Raw genomic sequence first — 23,599 nt, forward strand, 5'->3', positions numbered from 1 at the left:
CACACACACACACACACACAGTGAATTATTTTGATGATAGCACATGGTGTCAATACTTAACAGTTGCTAACACAAAAGTAGCTGAAAGTTGCAAAACGGTTAGCCGACATGACAAATCTATTTACTTTCACATGCATCTATTCACAGTCCAGTTCCATTTCTGCATTAGGGAGCAACCAAACCCCAGCTTCTAATCAGGGCTTTACAAAGCAGTGGTGCTACTGCCAATTTTTGCTGCCCTGCTATACATGGAGATGACACAGCAATTTGGTCTGCATTGGCCTTGATGCTGCGGTAGGACTGGTTATGGATTAAATGGATCCCGGGTTGACTCAGCCCATGCCCACCATGAAACATGGTCTTCTGCTCTGGCAGCACTTCCACCTGACCACATATTTAATAGGTGGAATAGGAAGTTCTGCACCTGCGGATTGAAGCCCCAATTCATTAATGGGGGTCTGCAGGAGAATGGCTTAGCTGGTGGAGACACATTCACCCAACACACAGACACCTATCTCTGCCAATCCGTGATTTATTTATTTGTTGGTCCTCTCAAAATACATATTTAAATACTCATTTAAATGTGTGCTTCCTCTCAAAATATGTATTTAATGATGCTTTGGCATGCGTAAATGGCCGAAAATCACCTCAGAACATCAAGACAATGTGGACAGGTAGATATTAGTTCAAGAGGAACAGATCTGATTATTTTGAATAGGAATTCGCAAAGACCAAGTTCCTCAAACATCCCCACAAAATGGCCTATGTAATTATGACACTTTTTGCTCTCTGGGATATTGGGGGGCAATATCAAAATCTGAGACTAATAGGTTTTTTGTTTTGCCCTCAACCCTTGAGAAATCCTTGGGATAATAAAGCTAATATTATAGCTAGGCTCAAGGTTTTGTTTTGTTTTTAATTGAAAGGGTTTCATTTTGGTCCTCCTTATCTAATTATTTAAAACATGAAGAACATAAGCTGAGCGGCACAGTCCACAATCTTGGGAATGTGTATCCTGGCTTTGTTACATTCCTGGAGATAACAAATCTCCAGCCTGACAAAGTTACAGCTCCTTCTCCTGCCAACCTCCCTCCTAAAAACCATGAAAATAAGGGGTGCTTTTCTGAACAGCTGTGAAAATATTTTGTGCCCCTTTGGAAGGACACTAATCCTACAGAAGTCAAATGTTCTTTATTCATCCACTCTCTGTTGTGGAGTCCACACAAGGTCTATGCAAGCGCCCCCGTTTTTCCCCCTACCATCCTCCTGGCCACAAAGTATGTCGATGAATATACATTTTCCTTGTATCATGCTACGCTAAATACGGTCAGAGTCAGTATGTCAATAATCCCTGTGTTTAAGAGACGACCAGACACTGGTGTTGGGACATTCCTTCTGTTCGACTCTCTTGCTGTCTGACGTCTGATGCTTAAAACAGAGCATGCTTTCATCCTTCCGCACATTGTCGCAATCCCCTAGGAACACTTTTTAAAGGGTGCCGCAGCCACTCAGGGGAAACAGTTGCTGGCCAAATCAGATACAGACACCTCGATCAAGCTTTTCATTAATGCTGCATTGCGGTTTCAGATTTGCACCAGCCTAACGACAGAAGGGACCATGTCTACCTTTGGCTACAGGCGAGAGCTTAGTAAATACGAGGAGCTAGATGAAGATGAGCTCCTGGCTTCTCTGACTGATGAGGAGCTGAAGGAGTTGGAGAGAGAGCTGGAGGACATTGAGCCTGACCGAAACCTTCCGGTGGGACACAGGCAAAAAAGTCTCACGGAGAAAACGCCAACGGGAACTTTCAGCCGGGAGGCACTAATGGCCTATTGGGAAAGGGAGACCAGGAAACTACTGGAAAAAGAGAGAATGGGGGCGTGTGAAAAGGTAGGCTCAAAAATGCTTTGAACTGTGTCCCAGAAATACTTCTTCTCATTTTCTATTCTTGTTCAAACTGTATTTCTCCCACAATGCTTGCTTAACTCATTGATGAATGGGGGCAGTATTTATTGGAGAAATGTAGAACTCCTATCTTCCCCAGCCAGCATCAGGGCAGGTAGCAAGAGACAGCAAGGTTGGGCACCTGCCAGGGGCCCCTCATTGATCCAACCTGCCTCACTGCTAGGCCCAGGTAGTGGTGCTGCGGGCAACGCTTGGGAACCAAGATGAGCGCCCATCCACAGTGGCTGGAAAGTCATCTACCATCACTCTCCACCTCCACGTTGTGCCTGAGCAAGGGCTAAGAGTGCCCTTCTTCTCAGAACCAGACATTCTGGGTGTGAATGCACCACCACCAGTTTGCTGCAGTGGTTAGAAGAACTTTATAAATAATAATAATAATAATATTTATTAATCTATTAATCTATTATTTATACCCCGCCCATCTGGCTAAGTTTCCCCAGCCACTCTGGGCGGCTTCCAATCGAGTGTTAAAAACAATACAGCATCAAATATTAAAAACTTCCCTAAACAGCCTTCAGATGTCTTTTAAAGAGAAGATAGCTGCTTATTTTTTCACATCTGAAGAGAGGGAGTTCCACAGGGCAGGTGCTACTACCAAGAAGGCCCTCTGTCTGGTTCCCTGTAACCTCACTTCTCGCAATGAGGGAACCACCAGAAGGCCCTCGGTGCTGGACCTCAGGGTCCGGGCAGAACGATGGGGGTGGAGCCGCTCCTTCAGGTATACAGGACCAAGGCCATTTAGGGCTTTAAAGGTCAGCACCAACACTTTGAATTGTGCTCGGAAACGTACTGGGAGCCAGTGTAAGTCTTTCAAGACCGGTGTTATGTGGTCCCGGTGGCCCCTCCCAGTCACCAGTCTAGCTGCCGCATTCTGGACTTAGCATTTTATCTATTTTTAAAAGCAATAGTGGTAGGCATTCTTCTAGCCTGAATTGCAGGCTCAGAGAAGGACCTTTGGGGTGGTATAGGGCAGTATACAAGTGTATTAAATAAATATAATAATAACCCAGGTGCTGAGGAGGTGGCAGAAAATCTGCCGGTGTCACCACCACTGTCACAGGTGAACAAGAGGAAGGGGAGATGACAGGATAGAGCAGAGGTGGAGGGTGAAGCCACCACCGCAAAAGGAATTGGGAGGTCCAGTGGCAACATGAGGGGTGGTGGTGGTGGAGGCATTGATAGTGGCCAAACTGTGCTGAGGACCTCCTGAAGTCTGGCCAGCATAGTCAAGGATGATGGGAGTTGTGTTCCAACAATACTTGGAAGGTCAGCAGTTCCTCATCCCTGTGTGTCAGTGAAAATTCACTTTTGTTGAAGGAGAGTCGATTGATGTACATATTAACAATGGTTGAGGGCTTCTGAGATGCTATATCTTAATACCATAAACAGGAACACGTTTTTAAAATGTTTTCCAGCTTTTCAAAATACAGACTTGTAGAAAAAGAGCAGAACAAAGTGAGGGCTAAACTAAAAAAAAAAAAAACACCTCCCTGATATGCTACTTTGTTGTTTGCAAAGTGTGTGTTTTTTGTACATCATTGTTCTCAGCTGCATTTCCTTCAGTTGGAGGAAAGATAACTTTAAAAAAATAATTCAGTCAATTCAAAAACATTATGTTAAAACCTAGGCTTCCTCAAGCTCTGCCCTCCAGATGTTTTTGGCCTACAACTCCCATGATCCCTAGCTAGCCAGACCAATGGTCAGAGATGATGGGAATTGTAGTCTCAAAACATCTGGAGGGCCGAGACTGAGGAAGCCTGTTAAAACCAGTAACATTTTTTTTTAAGTATTTGCATTCAACAGGACCTAACTTACAGTGAGCGATCATTTTAAAATGTGACCAGTCTATATATGAGGAAGGGATGGCAGAATCCCAGGAGGAATTGACTCTTTGATTGGGCTTAAATGTATAGCTCAAACTGCAGGTTTCAATAGCACATTTCATGTACAAAATTCTTTATAGTCAGTGGCCATGGTCTTGAACTCCCCAACTACAGTGGTACCTCGGGTTAAGTACTTAATTCGTTCCGGAGGTCTGTTCTTAACCTGAAACTGTTCTTAACCTGAAGTACCACTTTAGCTAATGGGGCCTCCTGCTGCCGCCGCGCCGCCAGAGCATGATTTCTGTTCTTATCCTGAAGCAAAGTTCTTAACCTGAAGCACTATTTCTGGGTTAGCAGAGTCTGTAACCTGAAGCGTATGTAACCTGAAGCGTATGTAACCCAAGGTACCACTGTAGTTCCATTCCTACAGTGGGCCCCTTCCCTTCGTTCTATTCAACAGAAAGTCCATCACAAACAGATTTAAAATCTCAAGGGACTTTCAAGGACATTTTGCTGTAGAGAGCGAAGGGTGGAGCCTGTGGTTGGGCGGAAACTAATGGGAATGATTGAGACAGACTTGAATACGTTTATGTTCCATTGATTGCAGTAGGGGAGGGGAATAAGCAAATGCAAAACACTTCCACTGACACATAATAAAACTTGAAAGTGCCTAACATTGACAGGATTGTACCCATCCAGATTTCTGAAGGATGCGCAGCAGCCTTTGTTATATACGCATTACCATTTGCTCTGGCTCCAGTGCACTCCCACTCCTGGCATTTGAAGCCGTATATACATGACATTAGCCACGATCCTAACATGTCTTTCAATTTCTTGAGAAATGCTGTGGTTTGATGCGTTTTCCTGCAAACCCTCTTCCATCCGATTTGAAAACGCAAGCCACGTTGACTTCACAGTTAAACTGAGTCATGTATATCTGAGATGGGCATGACAGAGTGTCATGTAGAGTGTTGGGCTAGGACCTGGGAAACCAGGCTTCAAATCCCTCTTCAACCATGAAACTCGCTAGGTGACCTTGAGCCCCAGCTCTCAACCTAGCCTAGCTCATTTGTGGCAGCCATTGCGCACGTGCAAATTACAGCTTCAGGAATAGGAGTTGCTGGTGTAACTTGAAATGCAAAGGGGGAGGTACCCTTGCCGTATTTTAAGATGCTAATGTGTACATAACCCCAGAGCGGATAATTTGCATTGCTATCAATAAACAGGATCCCAAGATCAGTGCGCATAGTAAAAATAACAATAACAATAATTTACTATTTATTCCCTGCCCATCTGGCTGGGTTTCCCCAGCCACTCTGGGTGGCTTCCAACCGAACATTAAAAACAATACAGCATCAGACATTAAAAACTTCCCTAAACAGGGCCGCCTTCAGTTGTCTTTTAAAAGTAAAATAGTTGTTTATTGCCTTGACATCTGGTGGGAGGGCATTCCACAGGGTGGGCGCCACTATTGAGAAGGCCGTCTGCCTGGTTCCCTGTAACCTCACAATGAGGGAACTGCCAGAAGGCCCTTGGCGCTGGACCTCAGTGTCCGGGCTGAACGATGGGGGTGGAGACGCTCCTTCAGGTATAGTGAGATTTCTGGGGCTCCCCTCTGAAAGCAGCCACAACACTAATGTGCTTCCCAATCTCCAGAGAATTTCAGGACTGGCCTATGCACACTCAGATCTCTTTGGCCTTTATCATGTTGGTCTTTACAGCAATCAGTCATTATTGAAGGGTGTAGACGCCCCATCCCCCATGTGAAGTTGTCCTGTCCATCTCTCCATGGTCATCTTCACCATGGTTAACACCAACCAGTTTCTGTCTTATCCAGGCTAGTTCTCTTAACCTGACTCATGTTACATAATGGTTAAGGTTATTCAGGATGAGGTATGGTGGTGAATTCGATTCAGTTCCCATTTCAAGCTGTCTTTTTTCAAATCTGCCCTTTCTAAAACACCATGAGAACTGAAACAGCCACCCTTCCAAATTGGTTCTTCAAACTATGCAATGTAGTTCTCCAATCAACCATGGTTTACAAAAAATGCATATAATAGGTAAAAAAATGTGCATAAGGGTTAATATATTTGTGAAAATGACAATCATTATATCAGGAGAAATCACTTGTGAGAACGTGTGCGTTTATCAAAACTGCATTCAAAAATGTGTTTATTAGGAGAAGTAATAAATGCTGAATAATTTTCATGAGAATATTTTTAATATAAAATTTGTTAACTTCTGCAAACAGGTGAAGGACTGAATTTAAGATTGGAAAACTGAGAAGCAGAAAGAACCAAAACTGTTCAGGATAAGAGTGTAATTTGTGCATGAAGCATTGGGAAAAGGACTACATAATCCAATGGTTCATTTTTGCAGGGCAATCCTATACATGTATACAAAAATCTAAGTCCTACTGAGTTCAGTGGGGCTTGCTCCCAGGAAATAAATGTAGAATCACAGCCTTAATCCCTTAACTGTAGTTTATGATTTAAAGCATTATGTATTTGCTGGATCCCAGTCCCCATACATTAGCAGGCAATAATGGTCTTTAAAGGATTATCCTAGTCACAAAATGAAAATATATTTTCCAAATTAAAAATATCCCGCATTGCTTGAAAAACACATTCAAGTTTGGGCTATCAGTCTCATTTTACACAATTAAAGCTAAGAATTCGTTTAATTGCCAGTCTGTTCAGGGCTGCGGAGAGTTTCAAATCTACCCTCCTCATATAGTGAAGGCTTATTTATAAAAGAATAAATCATTGTCACAACATTTACAAAGAATTTGTGAAACACACATAAATGTATCACAAAACACCACAGAGCAAACAACAAGTAACTGCTTGATCTATATTTGCTTTTAATTTATTGAAGAGGATGTGTATTGGGCCCATATTCCATCTACCAAATCATTCTGGCTGTTATGAATAGTCACGTTGGGGAAAGTCCTTCTTGGGTAGTCAAAGTAACTTATTATTTCTTTATCTGAGTTTTTGTTGAAAGTTTTCAACGTAGAATACAATAAAAACCAAACTGATCTAAATAAAAATAGAGAAGAAAAGAAAACCAAGGAAGGAAGGAAGGAAGGAAGGAAGGAAGGAAGGAAGGAAGGAAGGAAGGAAGGAAGGAAAATAGGAGGGAGGGAGGGAGGGAGAGAAATAAAATACAGAGCCTTTTATGAAGGATATATCTTAACCCTTATTTCACACAAAAAAAGAGTGGACCTTCCCATCTCTCAGCTGGGAACTTCCATTTCTTCTCCCAGCAACCCACCTGAGAGTTCCTTCCTTCCTGGCAGGCAAAGTAACTTACAAAGAAGTGAAGACCAGACTAAATGAAAGGTATTCCACAAAATTATATATGAGAGTGTTTCGGCAACTGCCGAGCTACACAGTTCCTTTGAGGTAGTCATTTTTCTCATACGTGCCTCTGCTTCTTTTGAAACATAATCACTTGTTTTTGTAGAGCAGCGTGGTGAAAAACAAACCAAGGAGGGGAATAAAATTCCTAGCAGTATACAGATTATAGGGCTATATTTACCCCTGAACTGATACAGCCACATTCTCCACCAGTGCAAAGCAGCATCATTCGGTTGGCTGCCATGGAATTATCTCACTCCTTGATTGGCGCTTATCAGAACCCAGCTAGAGGAATGTATCCAAACTCTGCAGCCCAGGGTGCTGGTATGCAGTCAAGGGATTACTATAGTTTTGCTATACAGCTTCTCCAAAGGTAACAAATAGCGAATGAATAATAATGCAACCTAAAGTATAGTTGGGGATGCAACAAGGATTCAGAGCTCTGTAGCGCAATATATTATACCCAAATAGCAACGATCATTCTGTTTAGATCTGGGAAGGTACAAACACAGTTAATGCTATACTTAATTTCAGCCTACACTTGAGGCTGATTGGCACTTCTCTCTGAAACTGCTCTCTGTTTCAAGCACAATTATATTATTGTAATTTTAGCTGCAAACGTTTACGGCACAATCCACTCGCACAGTAGGCAATGGCCCCACATGCAGAAGATTCCAGAAGGGCTGAGGAGAGCTCTGGTTTCTCCCCAACTCAGCCAAGCACCAAAAGAAGTACAGTGGTACCTCGGGTTACATACTGTCAGGGGTTTAGGAGCAGAGGCACGGGCAAGGGAGGAAACAGAGAGCGAAGGGGAGGAGGCAGAAGAAAAGATGAGTGATGACGACGACCCGAGATCTCCTAGTCTTTCCAGTGAATCAGAGGATTCACAGAAAGGAGCACCAGTGGCCAGGGCAAGGGGGGCACCCCAGGAAGATAGAGCCAGAAGGGACTCAGGGGGGAGCAGCTGGAAATCGGGACCAGCGTCACCGCCAGGAAGCAGGGAAGAGGAAGGGAGCCAGGGGGGAAGCGCTGCCAGCTCACCACAGGAGGGAGGGCATGAGTCAGGAGTGGCCACACCTCCATCGGGGAGCGAAGAAACGGTTAAGAGGAAGGTGGAAGGTTGGGCGCGCGCGCCAAGTTCAAATGCAGAGGAAGGCGGCGCAGTAAGCAGCCCCGAAAGGGAACCAGGTCCTAAAGCCCGGCGCAAGGAGGCAGGAGGGTCCGGGTCAGCGTCAGAAGAATCCCGGAAGGAAGAAGCCCCGGGGGGTAGAGGGACCCAGAGGAGGACAGTCAGGCGGAAAAGGTGGAGCAAGGCTAGGATATTAAGTTGGTGCACACGGGGCGGAGACTCAGACGGAGCTTCGCCGATCTAGCTACTAGACGTAGAGTTTGCGCGCAGCAGCGTGAGAATGGAAACTGTAATTCAATAAAGACTTTTACTCAATGATCGCTGGCTAGCGTGATCCTCTGTGAGCTAGGATCTTCAAGCAGCTCTGACAGTAAGCTCCGTCTCTCCATTGTGGGCATCTGCAGCCTCGAGGAGGGGAGAGAAACAGGTGCCTACTAGCGAGCTCACGAACGGCAGACGACATGACGGCTGAGCAGCAGATAGAGGACCTCAGAAAAGCAGTGGCACAACTGAACGCCGAGGTTCTCGCATCCAGGAAGAGAGAGGAGGAGGCAGCTGCCGCCTGCAGGGATCTCCAGGTCAGGTTAGACGTGCTGACAAAGCAGACACCCCGGCAGGAGGGAATTGGGTTGGCGAGACGGGCAGGCGGGCTGGTCTCTCACTTCGATGGGAACCTGCAACAGTATCCCAACTTTAGAGCCGACGTACTGTGCGCACTGCAACTGCTGCATAAAGACTTTAGAGATGAACAAGAGAGAGTGGGGTTCATCATGTCCCATCTGCATGGGGATGCGAAAGCATGGCTACGCAATTTATGGAGAGATAAGGATCCGGCGCTCCAGAATGCGGATGCCTTTATTAAAGCGATGGATGGGTGCTTTTTATCAAGTATTGACGTGGATCTTGCACGGAAGGAGGTGCATGGGCTGAGACAAGGGAGGGCCAGCGTCAGGCAGTATCATGCCCGCTTTTTCGCCTTGGTCAGTGCCCTGGAATGGGACAGAGATTCGGCTCCTGTAAGAGACCTCTTTTGGGAAGGGCTGCACAACTCGATTAAAGATGAGATCGCGAGGGGGGAGAGACCCCGAACCACCCAGGAGGTCGTTCAGAGGGCACTGGCAGTGGGGGTGAGGCTGGAAGGACGTCCGTGGAGCAAGGACGAAGGGCGTGGAGGGCGCGAACCAGCCGGGGGCCCCTCCTTCCTTCCCAGAGAAGCAGCGCGGGCGCAATCCACGCCTCCGCCAGGAGGAGGAGCCGAACCTATGGAGGTTGGAGGTGCAAGGGCTCAGTCAGCAACCAGAGCCCTAGCACCGGCAGCAGTGAAAGCGAAGCCTCCTAGAGGGAACAGGAAGTGTTACGTCTGTGAGGAACCAGGGCATATGGCAAAAGAGTGTCCCCAGAGGCCCCACAAGCTCACTGCAGCCTCAGCAATGGTGACTGCAGCAACGCAGCAAGGAGGACCACAGCAGGGAAACGACGCAGTCTGGCTGGAGGAAGAGGCACTGGGGCCCAGCCAGACGTGTTAGTGACGCAGTCCCCAGAGATTTTACAGCCCGTGAACCCCCTCCCGCCCAAACCAGTAGTGAGGCTCACAGCATCTCTCCAGCTGCCCAATGGAATCACCATAGACGTGCCAATCACCATTGACTCAGGCAGCAATGCGGACTTTATAGGGCAGGACTTTGTCGACAGGCACGCTGTGCAGTTGCTGCCGGCCACACTGCCCCTGCAGGTTGTCACGGTGGATGGCAGGGAGCTGCTCGGGGGGCAAGTGGTGAAGCAGACGCCACCAATGGTGATGCGACTTGGGAATCACAGAGAAATCATCAGCTTCAACGTCACTCAACTATCTGACACGCCCGTTGTATTGGGCATGAGTTGGCTGGACAAGCACAGCCCAACGATGGCTTGGTACCAGAAGCAGCTGACCTTCGGCTCTTCCTTTTGTGCTGAACACTGCATCGTGCCCAGGCAGGAAGGAGAGGAAGAGGAGTCACAACTGCTGCTAGGCACGCTGCAAGCGATTCCCCACAAGTACGCTGAATTTTTGGAAGTTTTCTGCGAGAAGGAGGCAGACAGGCTACCCCCTCACAGACCATATGACTGCAAAATTGACCTGCTGCCGGGGGCGGCGCTGCCTAAAGGGAGACTGTATTCCATGTCAGAGGACGAACTGCAAGAACTCAAGGAGTTCATTGATCATAATTTGCAGCGCGGCTTCATCCGGGAGTCCAAGGCAGTGGGGGGCAGTCCCGTATTCTTTGTTAAGAAGCGGGACACGCCCCAAAAGAGACTCGTAGAGGATTACAGGATTTTGAACAGTGTGACTAGGCCATCGGACTTCCCCATGCCCCGAATTGACGACCTCCTCGCAAAGGTACGGAAGGGCAGAGTGTTCACCAAGTTGGACCTGCGGGGGGCGTACAACCTCATTCGCATGCGGGAGGGTGATGAGTGGAAGACAGCCATGTTCACGCCACTGGGGACCTACGAATATAGAGTTATGCCTTTTGGATTGCAAAATGGCTCCCACGTTTTTCAAGCATTTATGCATCACGTGTTGGCGGGACTTCTCTACAAGACGTGCGTCTGTTTCTTAGATGACATCCTGATCTTTTCGGAGTCGCAGCAGGAGCATGACAAACACGTCAAGGAAGTGCTGAGCAGGCTAAAGCAACATAGGCTCTACGCCAAGCTGGAGAAGTGCCAATTTGACGTGCCGGAGGTGGATTTTCTGGGCTACAAGCTGTCTGACAAGGGGCTCGCCATGGACAGCGCCAAGGTTCGAGCGGTGTTGGATTGGAAGAGCCCGCGCAACCGGAAGGAGGTCCAACGGTTTGTCGGCTTTGCGAACTTCTATCGCAAGTTTATCAAGGGCTTCGCGATGCAGACGGCGGCCATCACTGACACGCTTAGCTCCAAGAAAAAGAAGTTCATTTGGACAGAGCAGGCGGAGCAGTCCTTTCAGGCACTCAAGCGTCTCTTCGCGTCGGAAGAGCAGCTGCTTCATGTCAACCCCAGCAAGCCGATGAGGGTGGAGACAGACGCTTCGGACAGAGCCGTGGGGGCGGTCCTGCTGCAGAAAGACCCGCAGGGGGTGTGGCGACCGGGAGCGTTTTACTCCAGGAAGCTCAGCAAGTCCGAGCAGAACTACACCATCTGGGACAGGGAGTTGCTGGCCATTCACGCAGCGTTCAAGGCGTGGAGGCACTTTCTGATCGGCGCCAAGCACACGGTGCAGGTTTGCACGGACCACAAGAATCTAGAGCACTGGCGCACGGCACAGTTCCTGAACCAAAGGCAGATACGTTGGGCTGAGTTCTTTGCGAACTTCGACTTCCGAATAGAGTATGTCCCGGGGGACACCAACATCATGGCAGACGCTCTCTCCCGTAAGCCACAGTATCTGGAGGACGCAACACCAGCGGCCGCCATGCACATCTTCGCACCGACAGTGTGGGCGTGCGCCGCGGCGACCGTGGACCTAGAGGCGGTGCGACGAGCGTTGCAGGGGGACTCCTTCGCACAAGCAAAGATGGCAGAGGTGCAAAGGGGCAAGGCAGCGGCCGACGGTTTCCAGCTAAGAGATGGATTGCTCATCCGTAAAGGGGCCATCTACGTGCCGGGAGACGAACTTCGAGCCAAGGTGCTGCAGCAGCTGCACGACGCGCCCACGGCCGGGCACTTTGGCAAGGAGAAGACGGTGGAATTAGTAGCCAGGGATTTCTGGTGGCCTGGAATGAGAGGGGAGGTCGCAGACTACGTGGCGAGGTGTGACACCTGCCAGAGGGCCAAACCAGTGCACAGACCGCCGGCCGGACTGTTGGAACCGCTGCAAACTCCGGTCGAACCTTGGGAAAGGGTGGCCCTGGACTTTGTCACGGATCTGCCCAGCTCAAGGGGCAAGACGGCAGTGCTGGTGGTGGTGGACCTGTTTTCCAAGATGGCCCATTTCATTCCGTGTGCTAAGGTGGCCACGGCGGAGCAAACCGCCAAACTGTTCATAGACCACGTGTTCAAGGTTCACGGTCTGCCACGGTCTATTCTGTCCGACCGGGGGCGGCAGTTCATCTCGAATTTCTGGCAGAAGCTGATGGGCTTCCTGAACGTCAAGATCAACCTGGCGTCGGCGAGACACCCGCAGACCAACGGGCAAGCGGAGCGGGTCAATGCCATCATGCAGCAGTACCTGAGATGTTATGCAAATCAACAGCCTGCGACGTGGGTGGATTACCTGCCGCTTGCCGAGTTCGCCTACAACAACACGAAGCACGTGTCCACGGGGGTCACGCCGTTCTTCGCCAACAACGGGAGGCACCCCAGAACCTTCCCGGGACTGGAAAGAATGGGGGAGGGGGAGCCGCAGACAGCAGATGCGTTCGCGTCGGAGCTGCAGGAAGTCCACGATCAGCTGAGGCGCCACCTGGAGCTGGCCAAGCACGCATACAAGGTACAAGCAGACAAGCACAGAAGGGTTGGAGAAGAGCTCCACGTGGGAGACTGGGTTTGGTTAGCAGCCCACGCAGTGCCGGCCAGGTCGTTGGCCAAGAAGAAACTAGGGCATAAGCAACTGGGGCCCTACCAAGTCGAAGAACAGGTCAACCCGGTAGCTTTCAGACTGGCACTTCCGGAGGGTTCCAGAATGCATCCGGTATTCCACAGATCGGTGCTCACTCCCTACAAGGCACCGCACAGGTTCCAGGAACCCGGAACGGCGCCGAGTCCGGCCAGAGACAGAACAGGGCACGCGGGAGTGGCACAGAAGGAGCGCATCAACGAAGTCACGGAGATTTTGGACTCCAGATGGGGGGAAGAGGGGGTAGAATACTTTCTCGCCAAGGAGGGCACCCCGGCCAGTGCGAACAGCTGGGTGCCGGGCTACGCCTTAGACGAACCTCTGCTCAAAGACGAGTTTCATGCCCTCTTCCCACATAGACCTATGCCAGCAGACTTTTTCGACGACTGGCTTTTCACGCCCACGCTTTCGGCCAGCACGTTCCGGGGGTTCGACTCGGACGAGGAACCGACACGAGACGTCCGTTCCCCGGAGGGGTCACCCTCGGGATCCGCCTCAGAACCCTCGTATTGGTGGGACGATAGGCCAGAGGAGCAGTTCCGCAGAAAGTGGCTGGAATGCTCAGGACGAGCAACGCCGCCAGGAGGAAGTGAGGGAGAGACGGACATGGACATTTTCGGGGACGACCCTGGTTTCGAGCACGGCGGCACAGAGATGGAAGCGGAGGTGACCGTCGTCGACGAGAGCAGGGAGGAAGAACCGGAAGACTTCAGATGGAGGCCCGCCACGGGAAGCGACCGATATCCGACGTTCGTCCCTTTGCAACAGCAGCCCCCAGCTCCAGCACCGGAAGGAGGGGAGGGGGGAATGGGGGGCTTCGAGGGGGGGATGGATGTCAGGGGTTTAGGAGCAGAGGCACGGGCAAGGGAGGAAACAGAGAGCGAAGGGGAGGAGGCAGAAGAAAAGATGAGTGATGACGACGACCCGAGATCTCCTAGTCTTTCCAGTGAATCAGAGGATTCACAGAAAGGAGCACCAGTGGCCAGGGCAAGGGGGGCACCCCAGGAAGATAGAGCCAGAAGGGACTCAGGGGGGAGCAGCTGGAAATCGGGACCAGCGTCACCGCCAGGAAGCAGGGAAGAGGAAGGGAGCCAGGGGGGAAGCGCTGGCAGCTCACCACAGGAGGGAGGGCATGAGTCAGGAGTGGCCACACCTCCATCGGGGAGCGAAGAAACGGTTAAGAGGAAGGTGGAAGGTTGGGCGCGCGCGCCAAGTTCAAATGCAGAGGAAGGCGGCGCAGTAAGCAGCCCCGAAAGGGAACCAGGTCCTAAAGCCCGGCGCAAGGAGGCAGGAGGGTCCGGGTCAGCGTCAGAAGAATCCCGGAAGGAAGAAGCCCCGGGGGGTAGAGGGACCCAGAGGAGGACAGTCAGGCGGAAAAGGTGGAGCAAGGCTAGGATATTAAGTTGGTGCACACGGGGCGGAGACTCAGACGGAGCTTCGCCGATCTAGCTACTAGACGTAGAGTTTGCGCGCAGCAGCGTGAGAATGGAAACTGTAATTCAATAAAGACTTTTACTCAATGATCGCTGGCTAGCGTGATCCTCTGTGAGCTAGGATCTTCAAGCAGCTCTGACACATACGCTTCAGGTTAAAGACTCCACTAACCCAGAAAGAGTGCTTCAGGTTAAGAACTTTGCTTCAGGATGAGAACAGAAATCGTGCTCCAGTGGCGCGGCGGCAGCTGGAGGCCCCATTAGCTAAAGTGGTGCTTCAGGTTAAGAACAGTTTCAGGTTAAGAATGGACCTCCAGAACGAATGAAGTACTTAACCTGAGGTACCACTGTAGTGGAATGGATGCTAGGAGGGATGAAGGGGGTCTGTATGAAGCTGCCATATCTCATCCAGTCCTTCCCCTCTCCATTTCTGCCTGTTGTCATGTTTGCAACAGGCATAACCCACATCAAGCAAAGAGGGAGGGATGACTTAGGACTCCTGTTCCTCCAAAATGCACCACCAACAAGTCAGAAGAAATAATAATAATAATAACAAATTTTTATTTATACCCCATCCTCCCTGGTCAGAGCTGGGCTCAGGGCGGCTAACACCAGTAAAATTACAATAAAAAATAAAATAAACCAATTTAAAATACAGGTTAAAATATAATTTAAAATGCAGCCTCATTTTAATAGTAGCCCATAGATCAAAATCATAATGGGAGGGAAGCATAAGGGTCAGACTGAGTCCAAACCAAAGGCCAGGCGGAACAGCTCTGTCTTGCAGGCCCTGCGGAAAGATGTCAAGTCCCACAGGGCCCTAGTCTCTTGTGACAGAGCGTTCCACTAAATCGGGGCCAGTACTGAAAAGGCCCTGGCCCTAGTTGAGACCAATCTAACCAGCTTGCGACTTGGGACCTCCAAGGTGTTGTCATTTGTGGCCCTTAAGGTCCTCCATGGGGCATACCAGGAGAGGCGGCAATGGAGCCCTCTGTGTGCAGCCCAAATGGGTCAAGGGTCCCACAATTTTTTCTAGCGTTTGCTAGGATTTTTACTTGTGATTTCAGTCCCAGTCACTGATTGCAATGCATCTATTGCTGGCAACCGTAGTATGGGCCACAAAGTTTAGAAAATATGGAATGAGGCTAAGTGGTTTAGCACTGGCCACTTCTTTGTGGTGGTTCAGAACAGGAGGAGGGAAAGGGCGTATTTGTAATTTGTCCTCCTTGTGATGTTTCCTAACCAAACAATCATCTCCCTGAGCTGGTGTTTTCCCCAGCGGTGCTGTTTACTGCAAATAGCAGCTTTGTGGGGCAAATAGCATGAAAATAGTGTGATGCTGAAGAGGTTTAAAACCCCTACTTGCATGCTACGGTCTCAAGAAAGATTGCAGACCCATGCAGCTGCCCAGTTTTAAGCACACTTTCAACAAATGTTTGCTTAGCCCAGTGTGACCCTGAGATGGTCATACTTTCCTTTTGTTTTTTCCAGGGTGAGGTGAACATTTGAGGGGTTTTTTAACAGGCCAAGAAGTATTTGTTCTTAGCATGTGGTCCGTCATACTGTAGGGTGACCAGGATTTAAAACAAACCCCCGCAAGCCAATAGTTGTCTTTTGGTGAATCGGCTTGATTTCTTTGTGTTAACACGAGCACTTCTTGCCAAAGTTTAGGTTTTATTCATCTCATATTAATTCTAACATAAACATAATGTTGCATGGGTACAATACACAGATGCACATGCCTGCTCATGGGAACACACTCATGGCAAAGGGAACGATCAATGCCTCCCTTCATGGACTAGCTCCCTTTCCTTCTTCACTTCCTTCCTACTTTCCCATTTTTGTGTTAGTCCTCTATACTCTCCTGAGTCTTGCATGCACTGCAATTTACCAGCTGATACACCTAGGACTTGCCGATCAGAAGGTTGGCGGTTTGAATCCCCGTGACGGGGTGAGCTCCCGTTGCTCAGTCCCTAATCCTGCCAACCTTGCAGTTCGAAAGCACGTCAAAGTGCAAGTAGATAAATAGCTCTGGCGGGAAGGTAAACAGCATTTCCATGCGCTGCTCTGGTTTGCCAGAAGCGGCTTGGTCATGCTGGCCACATGACCCGGAAGCTGTACGCCGGCTCCCTTGGCTAATAAAGCGAGATGAGCGCCGCAACCCCAGAGTCAGCCACAACTGGACCTAATGGTCAGGGGTCCCTTTACCTTTACCTACACCCCACGTTAGGCCAGTGTTGTCCGTGTATCTGTCCCTCCATCCCCAAGACCGGAATGTGTATGTTATTGTTGGGTTTTTGACTACGTGCAATTCTGTGCAGCTTCACACAGAATCAATTAAGAGTTGGCCGACAGCCAAAGATGACTGAGCCGAAAGGAGTAATTTCTGCCTGGAGATACAGAAGGCTAGAAACAGCTCTACCATTGGTCAAGGTCTCACACAGGCATAATGATTTATGACCTGCTGACTGGTATGTGTTTGTGGTTTGGTCAGTGTGGAGTCGAAGAGTCGTTTGGTTTTGTGAGAGAGAGTTAGTTAAGATCCGCGTATCTGTTCTGTTCTTGTACATAGTAACTTGTAGAGTCTGCTGTGAATAATAAACACACCTATAAGTAACAAGTTACTGGTTCCTGCTTCATCCATCCTGCCTGCAACTGATTGCTTTCGAGAACTCTGCGTATGCTCTGCTAAGGTCTGGCTAAGGTCCTGCAACAGGTCAAAGTTGCAAAACGCCAACAGTTATTTCTACTCAGGAAAATGCCCTGAGTTTTCTTTTGACCAGCAAAACCAGTTCAGCCTTTTTGGTGTATGCCAGTTTTTCCTGTATGCCCATTTCCCCCAACATTACTGTTCCCCTACTTCAGGCATGGCCAAACTTGGCCCTCCAGCTGTTTTGGGACTACAACTCCCATCATCCCTAGCTAAGAGGACCAGTGGTCAGGGGTGATGGGAATTGCAGTCCCAAAACAGCTGGAGGGCCATGTTTGGCCATGCCTGCCCTACTTGAACACAGGGGAACAGTAATATCAGATCATGCATTTCTTGCCCATTGTGATGCTGTGGACATTCTCAAATGGGTGTCCATAGCCATAACATTCCAAATCGAGACAGTCCACCATGTACTGAGATATTACATGAGATGTTTTTTGATGAAAAATCTGCTTTTTTGAGGAATGATGCCTGGGTCTCATGAAATGAATGAAAAATAATGGTGCATTATGTTTACTTGACAAACTGAGCATCTGGGAAAGCCCCAGGGTTGTCTCCCTAGAAAACTCTGAGAACCCTTATGATAAGGTATGTTTTTATTTTGACAGTCATTGAACCTACGTTCTTTTTTAGGAATCTAAACAAGAAGATGATGAAGACGGATCGGAAGAAATTAATGAAGAATATTTCACGGAAAGTAACAGCGAAGTTTCCGAAGAGGCATTCACTGAAGAAGATGAAGAAGAGGAGGACAAGGAAGAAGAGGAGGAGGAGGAGGAGGAGGAAGAAGATGACGCTGGAGGAGAAAGTGGTGCAGACGACGATGAAGAAAAGAAACCTGCTGAAGCGTGTAAAAATGCTGCAGACACCGAAAAAAGAAGAAGTTCTCTCAGCATTAAACTAAAAAAAAGTAGCAAGAATGCAAATGAAATTGTTACCAATGGCCATAGTGAAAAGAATACTGAAGATTTGGGCTGCAGGGCGGGCGCCATGCACCCATGTGGAAATCCGACGGTGATTGAAGATGCCCTGGAAAAAGTCAGGAACAATGATCCCGACACCACGGAAGTCAACTTAAACAACATTGAAAACATCACACCACAGATGCTGACGCATTTTGCGCAGGCCCTCAAGAACAACACTGTGGTCAAGACCTTTAGCTTGGCCAACACTCATGCGGACGACAATGCGGCAATGGCTATTGCCGGCATGTTAAAAGTGAACCAGCACATCTCGAATCTGAATCTGGATTCCAATTTCATCACGGGCAAAGGAATCCTTGCTATCATGAGGGCTTTGCAAAACAACAAGGTTTTGACGGAATTGCGGTTCCACAACCAAAGGCATATCATGGGCAGCCAGGTTGAAATGGACATTGTCAAACTCCTGAAGGACAATACTACTATTGTGAAACTGGGGTATCACTTTGAGCTTGCAGGACCAAGGATAAGCATGACCAGCATCCTGACAAGAAACATGGATAAGCAAAGGCAGAAACGGATACAGGAGCAAAGACAGCTAGAGGCCAGCGGGGATGGAGCCATCAATCCAAAGACCAAAGCTTTGCAAAAAGTAACTCCTGGTTCTTCGCCTTATTCATCTCCCCGAAGTTCACCTTGGTCCTCTCCAAAGGTTGCTAGGAAAGTCTCATCTATCCAAATCCACCCTTCTTCCCCAAGAAATTCGCCATGTTCCTCTCCAAAGGTTCCTAAGAAGGTTCCTCCTGTTAAAAACCAGCCTCCGTCTCCTCCTCCCCCACCACCCCCTCCCCCTCCCCCACCTCCCCCACCTCAAATAACTCCCGAAAAGAAGGCACCAACCAGGAATATTGCAGAGGTTATCAAACAACAGGAAAGTGCCAAGAAGGCCCCACAAAATAAGCAGAAAAAGAAGAAAGGCAAGAAGAGCAAAAAATACGAGAACGAGATCTTGAAGGAAATCAAAAATTCATTAAAATCAGTCCCAGACAAGAAGGCAGAGGAAGGCTCACGTCCCTCCACCCGACCTTCTACTCCAGTGAGATCCATTCATAGTGATCTAATGGATGCGATTCGTGCAAGTAGCATGAAACAGCTGAGGCGGGTAAGTGTCTTCATTCCAAAAGCTGATAGGGATTTAGAAACATCTCACAGGTACAAGGTAGGACTTATCTACACTGGTGAGTTATAGCGTTAAAAATGCATTATAAAAATTTAACCCCAGAGGGAGCTGTAGTGTAGGGCAACGATCTTCACCAATGAGAAATTGCATCAAGAGCTATATTTTTATAGCGTTTTTAATAGTGTTTTTCAGATTAGTGTAGATCCAGCCATAGATTTTGTTTAGAAAGTAGCCTGAGGTTTTCTTTACCCCCCCCCCCACCTTTATAGTTAAACTATCAAGTAAAGTCTCATTGCATAATATTCAAGAAAAATTTCTAGCTGCATTAAAAGAAATACAACACATTAATTTGTCTCAATTTGTATCATACACACACAGTGGTACCTCTGGTTGAGAACGGGATCCATTCTGGAGGCCCATTCGCAACCTGAAAAGAACGCAATCTGTGCGTACGCAGGTTGCGATTCGCTGTTTCTGCCCATGTGCGTGACATCATTTTGCGTCTCTGCGCAAACGGCGAAACCCAGAAGTAACCCTTTCTGGTGCTTCCGGGTCGCCGCGGGACGCAACCTGAAGCAAACGCAACATGAGGTATGACTGTACTTAGTGTCTGTTAAAACCAATTCCCAGTTATCTATTCAAACAACATGCACATGAGAATTAAGATGTGAGGCATGGATATTTTTATTGAAGTAATGCCTGACCAAGCTTTGAAAAAAAACCCATTCCTTTCAGGAATATCCTTTTGGCCTGAGGGTCCCCAGAAACTTGGAACTGGCCCTGTTGGACATCACGTAACTGGAGTGCTGCTGCAAATAAATAACATTTTCTTCAGCACTTTTTAAAGTTTGCTTCTTTGCAGTGCTCTTTTTTCTAGAAAAAGAGGTGCTGGAACTCACCATGAACACCTCCCTTGTTCTCTTACAATGGTAATGACACCCAGCTGAGAAGTGCCAGAACTGAGCTCTGGCTGAAAAAAATATATATGCCCTGCTTCATTGTTTTAACCAATTTCAATTCCTGAGTGAGTCTGAGGGGTAGAAGGAACTTCGTGACAGTTAATCTGGTTGAAAACGTGTAGTGTAGTGTAGTATAGTGGTAGCGGTATAAGCAGACCCCTGAAAAGCAGACACAGGAAACAATCGTGCGAAGACTAGTCTTCTCATAAGAACAACACAGGAAGTTGCAAGTCAGGCCATCTAAATCTGTATTATTGACTCTGACCGACAGTGGTTACTCTAGCATTTCAGACAAAGTTCTCTACTTACCTACTATCTGGAGATGCCAGGGATTGAACCTTCAAAATACAAAACAGAGTGGAAGTGAATCAGGTGTCTAGGCTCAGCCATGAAGGAAAGAAAGCAGGCTGTTTTCTGACCAGTAGAGAGAAGATGAAATCCTACAGTTGGGTTTTGGGTGGGGGGTCTCCTTTCTTGACAAGATGGCCACTTATGCATCACAAAAGGGGAATGAAGGAGGATAGGGCTTTGTGTGAAAATACATGTACTGACACACACACACACACACACACACACACACACACTATTTGTATATATTAAGAGGAATGTAAGCTGAGCAGCTAATGTGCATAACAGCCGGCCATTGTGCAGAATGTGTTCATAATCTTTCCACGAAGAGGGAATTGTGCACATTTCCTGGTCAACAGACATAATCCCTAACATGCTTTGGGGAGTCTGCATATCTCTGCTGAATTTTGTACATTCTCCAGTCATTATGCGTAATCCCCAATAGGGGAATTATGAGCCAACGGTGACTCAGTTGACATTCCATTCAACACTGAGAGGTATAATTAGAAATAATTTCTGTAAGATTGTGACCAGTTGATCTGCGGGTCCACTCAATCTGCTTTCCATGAGCTGTTTGTGGGCAATTTCAATGCCCCTCTTCTCCTTTCTTAGGATTTTTTAAACCTTTGAACTGGGCAGCCCTTCAAATAGAAGTCTCCTTTAAATAGAGAACCGCATCTCGTAAAGTAGGAAACAAGGCCACCCAACTCAGAGCTTGAGAACTGTGCATTGGTAGCGTGAGCTGCTGTTACAGTTTCAAAAATGGTAGTGGCCCTCAGTCCCAGAGGTCTACATAACATCTCAAGCTGTATGGTAGGAAGAGTTTACTCAACTCATGCCTCTCTTGTGCTTTGTTTCCACAATAGGCTTTTAGACTAATGAGCAAGTAGGAGAATCCTGTAAGTGGACATGGGAGTATGCCCATTATGTCATCAGTGGCCACCTGCTGTATAAGTGGCACCCAGAGGCTCCATGCACTGGCCTGAGAGCAAGAGCAAACCCTTCCCATAGATGCTCAGGTTCCATAAAGTTGGTCATCACTTATTGGTAGGACAAGGATGGGGAAACTATTGTCCTCCAGATGTCAGAATCCAACTCCCATCAGATCCACCCAGCAAATGACCTAGGACAAGGTTTCCCAGACTTCGATCTCCAGGTATTTTTGGACTACACTTCCCATCATCCCTGGCCACTGCTCTTTCTAGCTAGGGATTATGGGAGTTGTAGGCCAAAAACACCTGGAGACCCAAGTTTAGGAAACGCTGGTCTAGGATGATGGGGGTTGGAATCCAAGAACATCTGGAAGGCCACAGGCTCCCCACCCATGCCCTAAGCTTCAGAGCATAGTGTACATGCACTCAGGCCATTGACAGCCTGGCTGAAATAATGAATGTGCTTCTGGAAAGTTGCCCTCAGTAGAAAGATGTGCGGCAGGCTTTTGTCTCATAAGAATGCATGTGGCAAAGAAATCCAACATGCATATTAAATTTACAAAATATTTTGAGAATTCCTTACAAATCTTTCTGGAATGATTTTTCAAAACCAAATCCTGGTTAATATCTGGTAGGTCTAGTAGGTACCAGATAACGTAGCTTTGTACGCCACCTGTTAGCCATTTTCTCCTTATGTGTTCCAATAATAATAATAATAATTTTTATTTATAACCCACCCATCTGGCTGGATTGCCCCAGGCACTCTGAGTGGCTTTCAACACATATAAAAACATAATAAAATGTCAAACATTAAAAACAATAACCAGTGATCCAGTATCATTAATAATATTAAACATTAAAAACAATAACAGTGCTCCAGTATCATGGATAATATTTTTACTACCTCATAACCATTCAATATATTAGATATTGACTCTTTTTCCTAGTTAGACCACCTGATTCTTTTCCTTCCATTTAAAATTTCTAAATCAGAAAAACAAAACTCCCCACCCTCTCTTTTTTTTAGGTGGAAATCCCAGAAGCACTGCGATGAAAAACAAAGAAACAGGAATGCAAATGACCGAGATGAGAGTTTAATGATGGTTAAGAGAAAGATACCAAGTTGTTCTGCAGCTGTTCTATAGACTAATCTAAATGGCTTCAAGAGTGCACTCTTATATTTGAATATGAACAGAGACCGATAAACCATCAAGCAACGCTTCGAAGGATGCACCAGCATTTACATTTGTAAATATTGGAACATACATTTTTTTTTATCTGATGAGATTTCTAAGAAGAAATAGTTTCTTTAGATGTTCTTGTTGATACCAAGTACCACCTCACAGAACATGTTCTTTATACAGAGAAGGAATTGTTCAGTGACCTGTGCATTTTATTTTTGATGTCTGCCTCGTGAATTTACAATAAAGGCGGTTTGGGTTTTCAAGTGACAAAACAGTCTTTGTCCCAGAGTGCCATGAGTTTGTCACCTAAGTTAAGTTGGGATATGGAGCATCTGGGAATAGCAGGAGATGGTTCTTGATATACCTGAGATTTTGGATGGACTCATTTGACATGATCACCCTGTGAAAAAAGCTAGAAATTCTCTTCTTGTGGTGGCAGATATATGCAGAAGGTATACAACTGAAGAGAGCTGCCTACCCCATGGAGCTAGATGTCTGGGCTGAATGATGGGGGTGGAGACGTTCCTTCAGGTATACTGGGCTGAGGCCATTTAGGGCTTTAAAGGTCAGCACCGACACTTTGAATTGTGCTTGGAAACGTACTGGGAGCCAGTGAAGATCCTTAGGACCGGTGTTATATAGACCCAGTGGCCGCTCCTAGTCACCAGTCTAGGTGCCTTATTCTGGATTAGTTGTAGTTTCCAAGTCACCTTCAAAGGTAGCCCCACGTAGACCGCATTGCAGTAGTCCAAGCAAGAGATAACTAGAGCATGCACCACTCTGGCAAGACAATCCACGGGCAGGTAGGGTCTCAGCCTGCATACCAGATGGAGCTGGTAGACAGCTGCCCTGGACACAGAATTGACCTGCGCCTTCATGGACAGCTGTGAGTCCAAAATGACTTCCAGGCTGCACACTTGGTCCTTCAGGGGCACTGTTACCCCATTCAGGACCAGGGAGTACCCCACATCACCCACCCCCTGTCCCCCCAAAACAGTACTTCAGACTTGTCCCCCCAACAGTGCTATGTAAACAGGAGAAACATAGGAAACTATGTTGTACATAGACTGTTGGGAGG

General features: G+C 47.7%; 1 protein-coding gene across 1 annotated transcript; it reads left to right on the top strand.

Moving 5' to 3' along the window:
• Positions 1-1,391: 1,391 nt before the first annotated feature.
• Positions 1,392-22,795, top strand: LMOD2 (leiomodin 2). The gene is made up of 3 exons (XM_081211664.1): positions 1,392-1,890; positions 17,632-19,080; positions 22,365-22,795. The coding sequence occupies exons 1-3, from the start codon at positions 1,618-1,620 to the stop codon at positions 22,389-22,391; spliced, it is 1,749 nt and encodes a 582-aa protein (XP_081067790.1). The 5' UTR covers positions 1,392-1,617; the 3' UTR covers positions 22,392-22,795.
• The last annotated feature ends 804 nt before the right edge of the window (positions 22,796-23,599 follow it).

Source organism: Podarcis bocagei, assembly GCF_964188305.1.
Source record: "Podarcis bocagei genome assembly, chromosome: 10".
In the NCBI taxonomy this organism is placed as follows: domain Eukaryota; kingdom Metazoa; phylum Chordata; class Lepidosauria; order Squamata; family Lacertidae; genus Podarcis; species Podarcis bocagei.